At 36.3% G+C, this 16,956-nt stretch overlaps 1 protein-coding gene across 3 annotated transcripts in view; it reads right to left on the bottom strand.

Moving 5' to 3' along the window:
* The window catches only part of NSF (N-ethylmaleimide sensitive factor, vesicle fusing ATPase), a 161,542-nt gene that overhangs the window by 42,500 nt on the left and 102,086 nt on the right, over nt 1-16,956 (bottom strand). For all 3 annotated transcript variants that reach the window (XM_036836863.1, XM_036836864.1, XM_036836866.1), the window contains exons 10-15: nt 15,283-15,448; nt 14,136-14,210; nt 13,763-13,950; nt 6,910-7,005; nt 3,300-3,456; nt 35-168 (exon numbers count right to left, since the gene is read on the bottom strand). In XM_036836863.1, the coding sequence (XP_036692758.1) occupies nt 35-168; nt 3,300-3,456; nt 6,910-7,005; nt 13,763-13,950; nt 14,136-14,210; nt 15,283-15,448 (816 nt within the window). The remainder of the gene's footprint in view (nt 1-34; nt 169-3,299; nt 3,457-6,909; nt 7,006-13,762; nt 13,951-14,135; nt 14,211-15,282; nt 15,449-16,956) is intronic.

Genomic DNA, 16,956 nt, shown 5'->3' with positions numbered 1-16,956 from the left:
CAGGAAATTAAAATGAAAGTAAAAATCTTGATACCTTCTTCATGGCCTGACACTTGGCTGTCTCAGAAAAGCCAATCATCTTATCAGGAGAACAGATCTTGATGAAGGGGAAGTTGGATTCCTCTGCAATCTTTGCAGCCAAAGCAGTCTTCCCACTGTGAGGAGGACCTGCATAACAATACAAGCAAGTCAGGGGAAAAAAGCCAACCTAAGCAAAGAGGAATAAAACAAGTTTAAACTTTTATCCACAATGTACCAAGGCCTCAACTAGTTGCTCATTAACATTTCCTGACACAATTTCATGGCAGACATGTTTTCTCTTATTTATTAGCAACTAAATTTAATGAACTGATTAGCACTTCTCAAAAGTATGTTGAAATATATTCCTTCTTTCTTTCTCACATAACCTTAATCTTTCAAACTTCTGGCTAAATATACAAAATGCAAGGGTTTTGCTTCTTTAAAAAAAAAAAGAGAATGCATTCAAATGCATATCAGTACCTATGTTATTAGTTCTATCAAATCATTTGTCTCACAAAAAAATACAATCTTCTTCAGAGGTGATATTAGGGGCAGGGAAAACTGCCTTATTAGAAGCAAATGTGACTTAAAGAGCTAGGAAACTAAAGACTCAGGTCTTCTCATGAAGGCAACCAAAGCTACAAACTTACTTATATTTAGACATCTCCTCCTTCCCTTCTGTGTAATAAAAGATGTGCCCCTCTTCCAACCATAAACTGACCAATTATTCTTTCCCATCTTCTCAGGAACCTGACATTATTTTTTTTTTAATTTTATTTTTTTATACAGCAGGTTCTTATTAGTTATCCATTTTATACATATTAGTGTATACATGTCAATCCCAATCTCCCAATTTATCACACACACACCCCCCACTTTGCCCCCTTGGTGTCCATACATTTGTTCTCTACATCTGTGAGGAACCTGACATTATTGATTGTATCCTCTCCCCCATATGTTCCACCCCTCCCTCTTCCCTGGAGCCTTACCAACCGCATTTAAACATGCTCTAGTCTACTGACAGTTTAATAAACAAAAGAAACCTCTTTCTTGACTTCACTACTTTCAACACTTACTCTGCCTTCTCCCTTCGAAATGAAACCTCCCTAAATAATCATCTACGCCACACACTTACTCTGCCTTCTCCCTTCGAAATGAAACCTCCCTAAATAATCATCTACGCCAGCTGCCTTCACTCTTCACCTTCCATCCATCCTCAAACAAACGCTATGGCTTCCATTCCCATTACATGGCACAGGCTCCCATCAGGGTCACCAATGACCTCCACATCACCAAATCCAACACTTTATCTGTTGGCCTCTCAGGAATATTTGATACAACTGATAACTCTCCTCTTTATTTATTTTTCTTTTTTTTATAATTAATTTTTATTGGAGTATAGCTGCTTTACAATGTTGTGTTAGTTTCTACTGTACAGCAAAGTGAATCAGCTATACCTCTCTTCTTTCCTTAAATACTTTTCTTGGCTTCTGTGACAGCACATTCTCTTTTCCCCCCCTCTTACCTCTCTGGTTATTCTTGCTCAATCTCCTTTGTCAACTCTTCCTGCTCTACTTAGTCCTTAAATGTTGACACACCTCAGAGATCAGTCCTAGGCCCCCCATTTCTTCTCAACCTACCCTTTCTGTAAGTGACTTCATCCACTCCCATGGATTCAACAACAGTCTACATACTGACAACTCATGAATGTATACTGCCAGCAAGACCTCTCTTCTAAGCACTAGACCCACATATCCAGTGGGCTACTCAACATTTCCCATTCAATTATCCTATAGGAACCATGAACTTAATGTGTCCAAAACTGAACTCGTGATCTTTCTTTCTGAAATGTACTTCTCCACTAGCGTTCCCAGTCTTAGTAAACAATAGCATTTACCAGCCGTGAATACCAGAAACCTGGGGATCATGTTTGATCTCTCCCCATTTTCAATCTAGTTACTATTTCTAAGCTTCAGCTTCCTCATCTACAAAATAGGGATAACAGCAGCATCTGCCCTCACAGGATTGAAGTGGAGTTTAAATGAGAAGGTATGTGTAAAGTGCTAGTAGACTGACTGGCAAATAGTTAAGAGTTCAAAGAATGTTAGCTTAATTATGCTTAATAATTAATAATTATTATAATTATCATAAAGTCTCTTTTATTCTCCCTCCTAAATATTTCTCAAAATGGTCTACATAACTCCATCTCTCCTACCACTACAGTACTTCAAACCATAGTCAGCTCTCATTAAAACTAATGCAACCGCTTCTCACCATTGGTCTTTCCTGTGTATTTTTGCCACTCTAATCCGTTCTCTATCACAAAGCAGTCATGATGTTTTGAAAATATAAATCTGATCATGTCACTTCACTGCTTAAAATCCTACAAACAGCTCCCCACTGCCCCCTGGATAGAGTCTAAATCGTTAACATGGTCTAAAAGGCTTTGCATGAACTGGCTCCTGTCTTACTTCTTCAGTCTCATGTCTTAGCCAATCTCCCTTTCTGTTTCAGTCTCCTTCCATCCCAGGGCTTTTTCACACACTGGTCCCTCTGTTTAGAACATCTTCCGCGGTTACTCTGCTCGCCCAGCTTCTCCTCATCCTTTAGGTCTTGGCTTAATGTGTTTCTCTCGGGAAGCCCCCACCCCTAGCCCTTTGGCAGGGGCTGGATTCCCCTGTCATGTGGACTCACTGAACTTTTCTGTTGTTCTACTAATTATAACTACAAAAAATAATCTGTAGACCGTCCTTCCTTTTTTGTCTACTTGGTAAAATCCTAACTGATCCTTCAAAGGCTAAATCGAACACTTTCTTTGACCACCCCTGGGCAAAATGACTTGCATTCACATACCCTTACACACATACATGGTAGTTAGGTATTTGTTTACATGACTTTTTTCATGACCAGACTCAACTCTGTGAATATCTTTGTGTCTCCAGCAACCAGTTCAATGCCTAAGACATAGTAAATACTCAGTGAATATTTTTTTAATTGAATTGAATACTATGTGGTATCATAGAGTCTATTAAGTAACATAGAAATTTAGATACAATCTTATAAGAAAACTAGTTGCTATCATTCATTAGTAACATTCTATCCCAAGAAGATTTAAATTCGTGCACAATATTGGAACACAGAATGGATTGCTATTTTCAGATCATGAACAGGTTTAGAACTGAAAATAATTCATTTTTCTGGAATGTGCTAAATGGTTTTGTAAAAGTGCTTCTTTTTCTTTTTTCAGCTTTTGATGCCATCGCCTAATTTTTCCTCACCTTCCAGAAGGACGCTAACCAATGGTGTGCGGTCACTGTTTTTAGTCTGTTGGACCAGCAGCTCCCCATCTTCTAGAACTCGAGTGACTGGATCGCCCCATTTGATGATACCATTCATAATGTAACTTGCATAATCCTCTTGGTTTGTGCCAAATGCCTATGAAGGAAAAGGACAGTTTAAAGCATTTTCAGCGTCAGTATTAAAAATTAAATATTTAAAGGTATAAAGGATGAGTAATAATTCCTACATGCTAGGGCTATAGCAATATCCCATATTAATATAAAAAGCCTGAAAAGCAAAAAGAAAAAAAAACTTATAATTTTTCATTTAACTTTTTACCCAATTGGGGCAAAAACTGTTTCACGTGACTTAATGGAATAAAAAATATATTCTAGGCTCAGATTCTGTGAGGGCTCAAACCCTCGCAATCCCTGAGAAAGGGTATGTTCCAACGTGCTTGTTTCTATAAGGAGTACATGGGTTGTGGCCTTCTGTCAAGAGCAAAGAGAAAGAGAGAATATGGATTTAGAAATTAGAAACAGTTGGCTCAGCACACAAAGATACTATCCGAACACTGACTGTAGGTGTCAGATATTAAAATGGAAATATGAAATGGTAATGAGGAGGTCTTGTCCACATACGTTTGGTGGTAGGGCATATAAGTCAAATCGCACCAAAAGGTAAGTGTGTGTGTGTAAATGTAAGATTTAGAACGAGCTAGAAATGAGCAGAGGTAATGAAGATTGAAGGGTTAGGGAAAGGAAAGAAAAGCAATTGCTATATATAATCATTTCATTTGTACTATATATTGGAGCATAAATCACATCCCTTTTCATTTTCAACTTCTAATCTCAAATTGTAACTCCCATCAAACCAGCTACCAAAAGTAGTTAAAAACTTTAGTACTTATTTACTTAATTGAATAGCATTTCCACAAGGTTAACAGGAGAAGAAATGAGTAGGAAAATATAACCCAATGTAATATAAAGCTCATACAGCTTGACAATTTCTAATTTAAAAAAATTATCACAACCCTCAAGTCAAGTTTTCATTCCCCAATGTATGGAATAACTTTAACAGTTCTTTAGAACTTGCACCCCACAGAAAGTCATCCTTTGTAATACTGTCTATAAACAGTATACAGTGGTCTCATCACTCTATTACTTTGCCACCAAATCATTTTCAGATCACTCTTTGGTCCTTGCATACACTAGTGCTTTGATTCCTGAGTACAAAGTAAAGTTCTCATTCCCTGGTCTGAATATGGTAAATGCAGTGGCTGTGTAAAAAGTTATAAAGGAAGAGCCTAATAAATACTGGTTGGAAGGCTGTTGTAGGAAATATGTAGATTGGCTGGCTTTTGTCTAACAGCGTTGAGATACGTGAACCAGAAAACAGTGACCCTCCCAAGCTATATAATATGTAGGAGTCATCCTTACTTATCCTGTCATTTCAGTTTTTGTTTTATCCCCCAGACTCTTGGAATAAATAAAGTTACTGCTTACTTAACTAAGTTATCTTAGTGGCCCTTTCCTTGTAGCCAAATTATCTGTCTTGAAAAAATTTTAAGATAGATCAGTTAGGCTGGGCTCTAATATTTTTGGTAACTATTACGAATAATAACAGCAAAAGATTAAACCATTTCCACTGCTGAGTAACTTTTTTTTTTTTTTTTTTTTCTGAGTAACTTTTGAAAGTAATTATTTTATATTTAAAAGTCAGAATAGTCATAAAAAAGCAGACAGGGGGCTTCCCTGGTGGCACAGTGGTTAAGAATCCGCCTCCCAATGCAGGGGACACGGGTTTGAGTCCTGGTCTGGGAAGATCCCACATGCCGCAGAGCAACTAAGCCCGTGCGCCACAACTACTGAGCCTGCGCTCTAGAGCCTGTGCACCGCAACTACTGAAGCCAGCGAGCCACAACTACTGAGCCCGCGAGCCACAACTACTGAAGCCCGCGTGCCTAGAGCCCATGCTCCGCAACAAGAGAAGTCACCACAATGAGAAGCCCACACACCACAACGAAGAGAAGCCCCCGCTCGCCACAACTAGAGAAAGCCCACGCGCAGCAACAAAGACCCAACGCGGCCAAAAATAAATTAATTAATTAATTAATTTTTTTAAAAAAGCAGATAGGGCTAAAACAAGTTGATTTTTGTCTTTAAAGAAGATACTTGCAACAAATAATTATTGTCAAGGATATATAAAGAACTTATACAGATCAAATAAAAATAAACAATACAACAGAAAAATAGGCAAAAGACATGAATGGTATCTCACAGAAGATACTCATATGGCCAATAAACATATGGAGAAATACTTCACAGGTAATCAGTGAAATGAAAATCAAGACCAAAACACGATCCCATTTTACATCCAACTGAATGGCAAAAAATAAGTCTGACAATACCAAGTGTTGTAGAGGATGTAAAGAACAGGATCTCTTTTACATTATTGGGGGAAGTGTTTATTGGTTCAACCACTGAAAAAAACAGCTTGAAAGTCTTAGTTTGAAGTTGTACATGCATATACCCAACAACCCAGCAATTTTATTCCTAAACATGTATCTAGGAGAAACTCATTCAAGAATGCTTTAGCAGCAGTTGTTTGTAATAACAAAAAACTGGTAACATTCCAACTGTCCATTGATAGGAAAACAGACAAATTGTGTTAGTCACACAATGGAATGCTATTCAGCAATGAAAATAAATGAGGCATAGCACAATCATATAGATGACTTGATAATAAAATATGTAATAAAATAGCACGTCTCAAAAAATTAATACATACCATATTTTATTTTACACACTGTAGACTAATGACAGTATGTCATGAATTAAAGATTAAGGTTAATCCAATTCTGTGCACCCAACGTCCATTGAAGAAAGAAAAACAACATACACACCTTTTTAAGGTTCTACAATTTGTTTTTATATTAATATAGGACTCCAAATAATGGTTACTAAAACATGAGTGGTTGTTTTATAGGAAAATGGGTTAATGACCTTATAATATATTCTAAAATTCCAACTATGACTATTGAGTTTTGAGTATATTTTAAGAAAATTGACATCTTTTTAAAAAAGGGCACTGAAAATTGTTAAAAGTTTTAGAAACTATAGCAGTTAGAGGAACTGGAGGTATTGAGCAAGAAAAAGGGATGCCTTGGAGGAGGGTGGGGAAAGGGAGAGAGAAAGGAGATGAGAATTCATTTTAAACATAATAACTAACATATGAAGGATGGATGAATTAGGATGAATTTAGGTTTCCGTAGCTTCAGATTATATAAGAACCAATGAGAAAACTATTTCTAGTTCAAAACAATTTAAGAACTAATAATTAGAAAGTCTCAAAATTGAATGGTCTGCCTTACAAGATCGTGAGCTCCCTATCATGAGAAATATTTCAGTAAGTCTTGGTTAATTACCCAGCCATCAGAGTTACTGAACAGATGTTTCTTATATTGGACAGTTCCAGTACTGAGATTTTGATTTTTTTTAAACTACATGTGATATAACCTTCCAAAATACTAGGTAAAATGGCACTTATTTTTCCCCTGAATTATTATTATTATTTTTGGCTTATACATCACTCAGTATTCATACTCACTGGTTTGATATCATTCTCCAAAGAAGCAAGGAAGTCTCCTCTTGTCACCTGCAGGCTCTCTGCTTTCTCCATGTCCACTTCCACTTTAGTACTGGCCTAATTAGAAATGAAAACAAAACGTTAAGGACTTCCAAGATTTAAGAATATTTTCAGCCTAAGAATACAACACCTGAGGATATAAAAGGCATATTTCCACAGACAAAAAAAATCTCTCTCAAATTCACAAACACACACACACACACACATACACATACATACCTACATATACATATATTATGCCTTTTGCCTGAACAACTCCACTTCTAGGTGGAGTTTATCCCATAAATATACTCACAAATGTGCACAAAGTTATATGTACCAGGATATCTACTAGAGTAATTTGTAATAGCCGAAGACTGGAAGCAAATTGAATGTCCATGAAGAGGGTACCAGTCAAGTAAATTATCACATATCTTTACCAAAGAACACTGGATAGCGGTTTTTTGTTTTTGTTTTTGTTTTCAAAATGAGGCACGAGGAGGAGAAACTATATAGAGAGGGTCTCTAGGAACAGTGGTTTTCATCCTCGGCTGCCTATCAGAATAACGCCTAGAGTCTTTAAAGATATACACACACACACACCCCTATATACTTATATAGATGCCCAGCCCCACCCTGCAGGATTTTGATTTAACAGGTCCAGCAGAGGGTCCAGGCATTTACATTTTTATAAAGTGCACAGGTGGTTCTGATGCTCAACCAGGTTTGTGAACCCTTATTCAAGGAGACCAAGGACCTACAACTTTGATTTTTACTCATACTCTGTACTTGAGAATCTATGTGCCAGCTCCAAATATTCTGCTTACTGCACCTGGAGCTACCACTTAGAACAGACATCTGGAGAAGCATCAATGCCTTTATCAGCACTTGGAGCTGCCTGGACCTGATGAGTGACTGAGATACCAACACACTTTTTAATGTGACTGGGCTCACTCTCAATAGCACAAGGCAAGTGAGTCTAATTTTTAAAATGGTACTACGGGCTTTAAAAAAACATATCTTCAAAAAATTCTGACTATAAAACCAAAGTATGTTAAGCAGTATCAACCTTCCAAAGGTTACTATAAAATATGAGTCATGTTCCTTTAGGAATGGACTGCTGAGACAAATAAAATGACAAACATTTTGTAAAACTCAGCCTTATGGGACAAAAAGAACTCTGTCAGAAAACTAGATCAAGATGGCAAACAGAACACTTTTATTTGTCTCCCTTCCTGCCCCAAATCCCATGAAATGACAGAAAGTGAGAGAGAAAGGTTAAAAAGCATGGAACATGTATCTGGAAGTTTTAACACTGATCTAAGAGGAGTCTCAGAAGGACAGAAGAGAAAGAATGATAGAGAAAAAACAATAAAAGACAGAAGAAAAAAAATTTCTCCGGCTGAAGAAAGGTGTATCTTTGCAGTTTAAAGGTTTCAATGAGTGATCAGGGTAAATGAAAAGAAACCCACCTCTGTCTAGACACAGTGTTGTAAACTATCAGAACACCAAAGGTGAAGAGAAATTTCTAGAACCTTTTTGAGAGACAAAAACAGGTCACCTGTAAAAGGAACCAGAATAAACACTAGAAACTAGAAGACAATGTAACCATGTCTTCAAAAATCCATCTGGCTATCTATCTATCCTAGAAAATGATTCTCGTATGTACATAGGGAGGCACAGGCAAGCATTTTCATAACAGTGTTATGAAATACTATTATGATTTCCTTTTAGAGTGAAACTGAATTCAAATGACAGAAACATATAGCAATATGAAGGGAAAATCTTGTCTATCTTTCAGCATTTACTGAAAAATATGACAGATTTCAGGACTGGAGCTGGTGTGAACCTTGTATTTTTACTACTAAGAAAGGACTCACCCAATGAATTAAAGTGAATTAAGATGGCTGGGGGACAGCTATTTTAGAACAAGTTGTTTTTAGACACTCCAGGAATTTCAGAAGTCACCTAATTGTAAGTAATCAATATTACAATGATAAACCTTTCATACCTATTCATTAAAATAAGTTTTCTAAGGACTTCTCTTGGCTAACTTTTACTATTTTGTCAAAATCGCAAAATGTTATTTAAAAAAATCTACAATTCTGAATTTTTACTCATTCAGAAAACCTTTTCTTATTCGTCTGAATTAGTGTGATTTTTTTCTGCATTTTATTTGTAACAGCTAATCAATATGGAAGAGGCAACATCTTTCAGCTTATACCTGCAGAAACTAATAAACTTGTATTTCAACACTAGCAAATATCCAGTGGTCACACTTAAATTTCATAACCTTTTAAATCTGACCTTTCAAAGTTCTTATCATTCCTCTTAAATTAAGGGTAGAATGACCTTAATCATTCAAAATTCTACAGAAAATAAAAAAGAATTTTATTGAAATTCTGCAAACATAAATCAGCTTTGATTCAGTTGTAAAGTGTGTGTGTGTGTGTGTGTTTGTGTGTGTGTCCTCAATTCATTTCCTTACAACAGATTAGAGCAGAAGAAATTTGTGTTATCTTCTCTACCTGAAGCAGAAATTCCTTGCAAGCTAAAAACAACCAAATGTCACATGAATTTTAGTTGACCACAAACATGGGTTCAAGCACAAATGACATGCACATCAGGTGTTCATGACTGGATTTTCCACTTGCTTCAAAAAAACCTGAAAGAACAGTTTAACAGGGAAGACTTGTTTAGTTTATTCCACCTGACTTTGTTTAAACCTAATTCTTTTGAAAAGGAAGCAAAATAACACTAATAATGGCTTTTTTTTTTGGCCACGCCAGTCAGCTTGCGGGATCTTAGTTCCCCAACCAGGGATTGAACCCAGGTCCTGGCAGTGAGAGCACCGAGTCCTAACCACTGGACTGCCAGGGAATTCCCAATAATGGCTTTTTATAATACAAAGAAAGAACATCATAATAAACAGACGAATGTTGTGTATAAGTCCTACACCAACTGTAAGTCATAAGTTTCAAATTAAATACTTACTCATCAATCACTACTAATAAAGCTATAAATATGTACAGAAATGAGAATACTAAAACTGTGTGCCTTTTGTTCAACTGAGGAAGAGTCTTGTTGGGAAAACAATGTTTGAAGACCTGGACAGTGCAGATTTTTTTAAATGCAGAAAAGAAAGTAAATGTTAGTACTATTTCTTTTTTGGTAGTGAGGTTAGTGTCTTAGATATCTCTCCCTTCCCTGAAGTACCTGTGAAGTCCCTTGCATTAGATATTCCACAGATACCCAAAAAAACCAAAAGCTGTTTGGTACAAAAGGTGTTGATCACAAGCCTATATGCATCATCTGAAGTTTAAATTAAAGATAATTCAACCACATGGAAAAAGTGAGGGAAATAATGTCCACTATTTGCACTACTTCTTACTTGCAAATCTGAAATGATAACATATTCTGTACAGTGGTGGTGAACATTTTAGCTTTAAATCAGAAATATTATAACTGCAAATAGTCAACAAAAATCAGAAACTCAGCTATTGAAAAGGATGTATACAGTATCCTCTCAAATCAGCCAATAATAACAAAAATGGAAGTAAACATTTATATAGTTTGTAAGGCACTTCCACAAACAGTATTTGATTTCATTTTCACAAAAACTTGACGAAATAGGTAGTTATTTCCCCTTGACAAATCAGAAACAAAAAAAGTGGGAAGAACTGTAACACATAACCACACCTTCTGACTACAAAACTTGTGATTTTTCCACTGTTTCTCATTGCCCCGTGCGTAAATAAATCCAATACATGCTTAAAGAAAGCATATTTCTTGACAATGGCTTAGAAGACACTTGGGATAAGATTATTGTGATAAAAATAACAAATGACTAAATAAGATAAAAATTCAGTGGCTAATGCATATGAAAAATCTGATACCTAATAAACTAGGTATTGTGGATTATAGTATCAAGAAGCACTGGTGTGGTCTGAAGTGAAAGATCGGTATGGTGGGGAGCAATTTTCACATCATTTATACAATTTTTCTTGAAGTCACCATCACTTTTTCTAAAACATTTCTTATGGCAAGGAGAAAGAATGGATGAATGAAATGAATGGATCCATTCTATAAAGGACCCAATACTATATTTCCCACACTATCCAGTCCTTTGGCATTCTCAATTTTTTTTTGTTTTGTTTTAATGCAGTAGTACTAGTATCCTCCTCCCCACTGGGTCTCCAGTATTTAAAAGAGGTTTACCATCTTGTCTAAAGTGGCCCCTTCCATTATGGCATTCTTGAGCTAGAACAAAGTCAGTTCCATTATGTAGGGGAATTATGGCTTATAGATAGAGTTTGATTCAGAATACATATTTACTAATTTAAAAAATATTTACTAAACAGCTACCATATTCTCAGTATTAAGACCTATATGAAATACTGTGGGAGATTCAGAAATGAATAAGATATGGACTTAAAGTCTACAACAGGGGTTGACAAACTTTTTCCATAAAGGGCCAGATAGTAAATATTTTAGGCTTTGTGGGCCATGCAGTCTCTTTTGCAAATATTCAACTCTGCCATTGTAGCATGAAAGCAGCCACAGACAATACATAAATGAACAGGGGTGGCTGTGTTCCAAAAAAACTTTATTTATAAAAACTGGTGGTTGGCTGGATACGGCCCATGGGCCACAATTTACCGACCCTTGGTTTAAAACCATTGCCAGGGTATACCCGAATAAAACATACTCGACCTGACTGTTCAGGCTTTTACTATTTCCTGCGTGAATTGTTATACAAGTTCCCCTCTCTTGTCTTACATCACCAACTTCACTCCCCTAAATACTCCACTTGACACAGCTGCCAGAGTGAGCTTATGTTTTAACACTACGTCACTGCTATTCTTAAAACTCTTCAATGGCTTAGCACTACTCACAGAAAAGAAGTCCATACTTCTTAGCACCATATAAAAGGCTCTTTGTGCTCCATCCCCTGCTTTAGCCTCCTGACGTATCCCCCACGTCTCTCTCTACCTCCCCTTCCCTACCTTTTATGCTGCAGCAATACTGAATTACTCTAACACAACATGCTGTTTGTATGTCTCTGTTCCTTTGCATATTTGTTCTTTCTACCTAAAATGCCTGACTCCATCAGGAAACATATCCACCCAGAAATTCCTCTGTGAAGGCTCCTCTCACCTGACAAGCTGACCACACCTGACACCTTTTCACTTCCTTACCCCGTATGTACTTTCTATTACTGCATGTGAAGGATTAGACCGTGTGCTGCTCAAGGGTAGGCAACTGGAGCATTAACCCCTAGTACAGTGCCCAGCACACACTAGGCTAGATAAACCCACTGATCGAAAGTCAACAGAAGGTATTGTAAATGATGCATTACTATTTTTTTTTTTTTGGCCGCACTGTGTGGCTTGTGGGATCTTAGTTTCCCCACCAGGGATTGAACCTGGGCCACCGCAGTGAAACCGCCAAGTCCTAACTACTGGACCGCCAGGGAATTTCCGATACATTACTAGTCCAAGAAGGAATAGAACACACCATTCTTGAAAGGGAGAATCAGAAAAAGTTTGAAGAAAGTGGTGGTACATGAGCCAGGTATTGAAAAGACAAGTAAACATAGAGGGTAAAGGTTCTCAGTGAATTAAAAAAAAAAAAAAAAAAAAAGAGGCAACAGCAGAGAAGTAGAAAAATACATTAATATCTGATGACTGGTAAATATTCAATATTTTAGTTTGGCTAAAGTGTATGGAGGATAACTGGGAACACATCAGGAAAGGCCAATTTAGGGTCAGATCTAAGAGGACCTTAAAGACCAGACGAAGACTTCTGTACTTTGTTCTGTAGACCATGGTGAGTCACTGAAAGTTTCTGAAGAATAGAATGGTGTGAAACAGGAAGGTTAATCAAACAGAAGACAGGTGGTGGCAATGAGAACTGAAAGATACTGCCAAGATAGAACTGACAAAATTTGGCAAATAACTTGATGTAGGACACAGTAGAGTGGTAGAAATCAAAGATAATCTTGGAGTTTTAAGCTTGGGAAATTGGGATAAACAGGGAAGTAGGAGCAGGAAGGAAAGCAGTAAAAAAAAAAAAAAACCCAAAAAAGTGAATTTGGTTTTGGAATATTAAATTTGAGACCTGATAACACATCCAGGTAGAGGTATTTGGTATAAATCTGAAAGTGGGAGAAAGACACTTTCAAGAGATGAGACATAAATCTGGGAGTCATCTAACTACAGGTGATAAGTAAAACCTGAAGAGAAGCGATGGTAAAGGATCAAATGCACTTTATCAAATTTTATTTACCAAAATGAAAGTATCCTTTGTATGTAGTTCTACCAAAGTATCAATAACATTATTGTATTAATTTGCAAACATATCCATTTCCCTGACTCTCTACTCCTTGTGGGAAAAGGTCATGCTTTATTATCTTTGTGTCTCCCGCTTAGTACCTTGAAAATAGCAGGTATTCAATGTATTTACTTAATGAAGCAGCCCCCGTAATTCTAGCATGTAGAAAATCCAACTTCCTATGTCATGTTACAAGTCAACACAGCACAAATTTTTAAAAAATTCTTCAAAATCTTCATCTTCACGTGTCTGTATCAAATGGTGGCAACCTAAGGTAAATGGGTCAGTGGTTACCATGGGGCAGATGCTACCATTATCTTTTTTCCAACTACTCAGAAGATTTAGCAGTTGACAATTAATTCCTATACCTTTTACCATGTCTATTCTCCATCAGAAGTCAGTATTACCCTAGTCCTTAGTATGCTTGAAAGGAAAGAGAGAGAATACTGGCATGGTATTTACAGGGCTGCAGACTCCTAATATGGCAGTTGATTTTACTGACCTTTATGTGCCTGTTCATAGCAGTGGACTGCGCTGCTCGCACCAGACCCTCGAGCTCAGCACCGCTGAAGTTCTTGGTCTCTACGGCCAGTTCTTTTATGTCTACATCAGCAGAGAGCAACTGATGCTCTCTCATCCTTGCTGTGTGGATGTGAAGGATCTGGAGTCGGCCTTTCTCATCTGGTAAGCCTGATAAAATCGAAAATAAAATAGAGATTATTATAATCTTAATGTTTTTCTTATAGGTACTCAAGCGTGTAAATACCTGCTTCTGATACACAACTTTTCTAACAAATATTAAGTTATATGACTTTGCTCCTGCTAATGAACTCTAATTACACTCCCCTCCCCGAATCAGTGACAGATCTATTTACCTATCTCCATTTTAACTTCCAGTCTTCCAGGTCGAAGGAGAGCCTCGTCTATGAGATCTGGTCTGTTGGTCATTCCTGAGCACAGTTGTTAAAACAAAACAACACACAAATTACCAGAATTCAAAAATAAGATAAAATGTCCCTTCAGTATGTGTAAGAATAGCAATTTCCCTGACAAGCTAAGAGGACATTTTATAGAAGTCAAATAGAAAAGCAGTCATTTTCAAAAATATCATTTGTTCTCGACCTAATGAAAATACCTGGGGACTTTGCTTTAGTATTTCACTACTGTACAGGCCAGTGGAATATAAATGTAATGAAAGCTTCAAATATTTAAAAAGAAAATTTTAGGTTCAGAGAGGGTAAGTAAACTGTCAAAATGAGAGAGGGGCAATGTGAACATGATCTGTCTGACCCCAACATCCCTTCTCTTTTTTGTAGGCCAATGGTTTTCAACCTTCATAAACGGCAGAATTTTTTTGTTTTGTTTTGTTTTCAAAGTCATCTTAAGAAGAACTTCAGTACATAAAGCAGTTAAAAAGATAAGTTATAATAGGGATGCATGATCTGAAGCTCAAACCCTGGCCACACAGACCCTGAAGTACCTCTGAGGACTCCTGGAGGCCTACAGGACCCAGTTTAAAAACCACTGCATTACATTGTACAGCCTTTTTCACTTGTTAACTATAAGTTTAAAGCCATGAGTTGGGACTTCTCTGGTGGTCCAGTGGTTACGAATCTGCCTTCCAATGCAGGGGACGTGGGTTCGATCTCTGGTCGGGGAACTAAGAGCCCACGTGCCACAACTAGAGAGAAGCCCATGTGCCGCAATGAAGAGCCCGCGTGCCGCAACGAAAGATCCCACATGCCACAACTAAGACCTGACGTAGCCAAAAATAATACAAAATAAATTTAAAAAAAAAAAGTGAGGATTTTTATTAAAAAAAAAAAAGCCATGAGTCACTAAAACCCATTTTTCATTTGTCCTAGACATTAAAATAGTAAAATTCTTCAATATCACTTGATTCTAATTTGGAAACATTGGCAAAATAGTATAATTACAAGCTACACAAATCTGAATTCAGAACCTATGTATCTAATGTTTTTGAAATCATAGTCCTTTTTTTTTTAAACCAAGCGAACATACCAATGACTAAGATGTTGTTTAGTTGCTCTACCCCATCAATTTTGGACAGCAACTGGTTGACGACAGTGTCATGAACTCCTGTGCTACCAGCCATGCTCCCTCTCTGTTTGCAGATGGCATCAATTTCATCAAAGATGATGATGTGCAAACCACTGTTAGCACCAAGCTAGTAAAAGAAATTACATTAAAGGTCATAATTTGAATATATTATTAAACAAACTAATCAAAAAAGCAAAACAAAGCTTTCTCGCCTTTTGACTAATAAATGTAGCCAGTATAATCATGATTGCTGCCCTCTCAAAGGTGTTGGAACTGCAGTCTCAGAATTCTGCAAAGTGAAAAGGCATTCCCCAGAACCTCATATTTAATAGACGTAAAACGAAAACACACATTATATACTGATGAAAGTGAATAGTCCATCATAACTAACTATTCATTCACACACATTTCTTATCTCACTCTTTGAAAGAAGAACTGTCAAGCATTTCTTAAGTCAATGAATGGCATCTCCCTCCCATTTTCCCTGAGTTTTGGTGAGAGGATAGCCCCCAAAGCAGTAAGTTTAATATTTTTAATACTATATAGCTGAAGAGTAACTCCACACAGAGGTGGACTGGGAATTGGGCAAATGGGAGAAGATACTGAACTTGATTCATATTCAGTTATATCATATGAAAACAGATTGCTTCTTCTGAACAGTGAAGTGAGAACAAAGTTTATAAAAAGAACATGGTCAAGCAGATGCTGTTTCTTCTACACAGTGATTTCTGTTTTACTTTGTCAGATATAGAGTTATCATTAAAAGAAATCAGTTTATATATTTTGAACTTTTAATAGATGCAAATACTTTTAAATGCCCATAATTCACTAGGTTAAGTTAACATGGACCTTCTAGCAATTTATATTTAAGTAATTAAGTCTCTTGTTAGGAACCAAAGGGGGAAGTGCATTGCAGAGATTTTTTTTTTTAAACAAAAACCATTAGGGATTAGCAAAACAAAACAGGTGAAAATGAACATAACCTAAATATGACAACATACAGATGGTATAAATGATGGGCATAATGAGATTCAAGATTACATATGGTTGGTATTCACTAAAACTCTGGCAAGGATATCATTTTTTTTTAAATAGACTTAAAATTTTTATTATGAAAGTATTAGATGTTAACTGAGCAAAAGTTATAAAACAAATAGAAATAAGTTAAAAATAAACTATATTATATTGCTTAAAGATAAATGCTGTTAATGCAGATTTATTTCTGTTTTAATTTTATTTTAATTAAAAATTGGAAACTCACTGCATCTTGCATTCTCTTGAACATTAACTGTTTTTTAAAAACAATTTAAAATTGTTATTTTGGGTTCTAATTGCAAAATACATGATCACTACAGAAAACTTGGAAAAAATACCAAAAGATGTAAAGAAATCTCAATCATCCAAAATTAAACTAGCTAGAAATAACTGATATTATTAATTTGGTACTACATAAAAAGTTTGTATCTCTTTTTTTCAGCCCAGATATTATCTTAAGCCCTTTCCCATGTCTATAAATACAGCTATACATTATGATTTTTAATGGCTCCATAATATTTGATCATATGACTGGTTTCACAATTTAATTCCCCTACTCCACATTAATTCTTTACTGTCACATATTTAATAATTTCTAAG

The sequence above is a fragment of the Balaenoptera musculus genome, chromosome 20 (assembly GCF_009873245.2).
Source record: "Balaenoptera musculus isolate JJ_BM4_2016_0621 chromosome 20, mBalMus1.pri.v3, whole genome shotgun sequence".
Lineage (NCBI taxonomy): Eukaryota > Metazoa > Chordata > Mammalia > Artiodactyla > Balaenopteridae > Balaenoptera > Balaenoptera musculus.
Note: the sequence above shows the minus strand (reverse complement) of the source record. Positions and strands in the feature narration are given on the sequence as shown.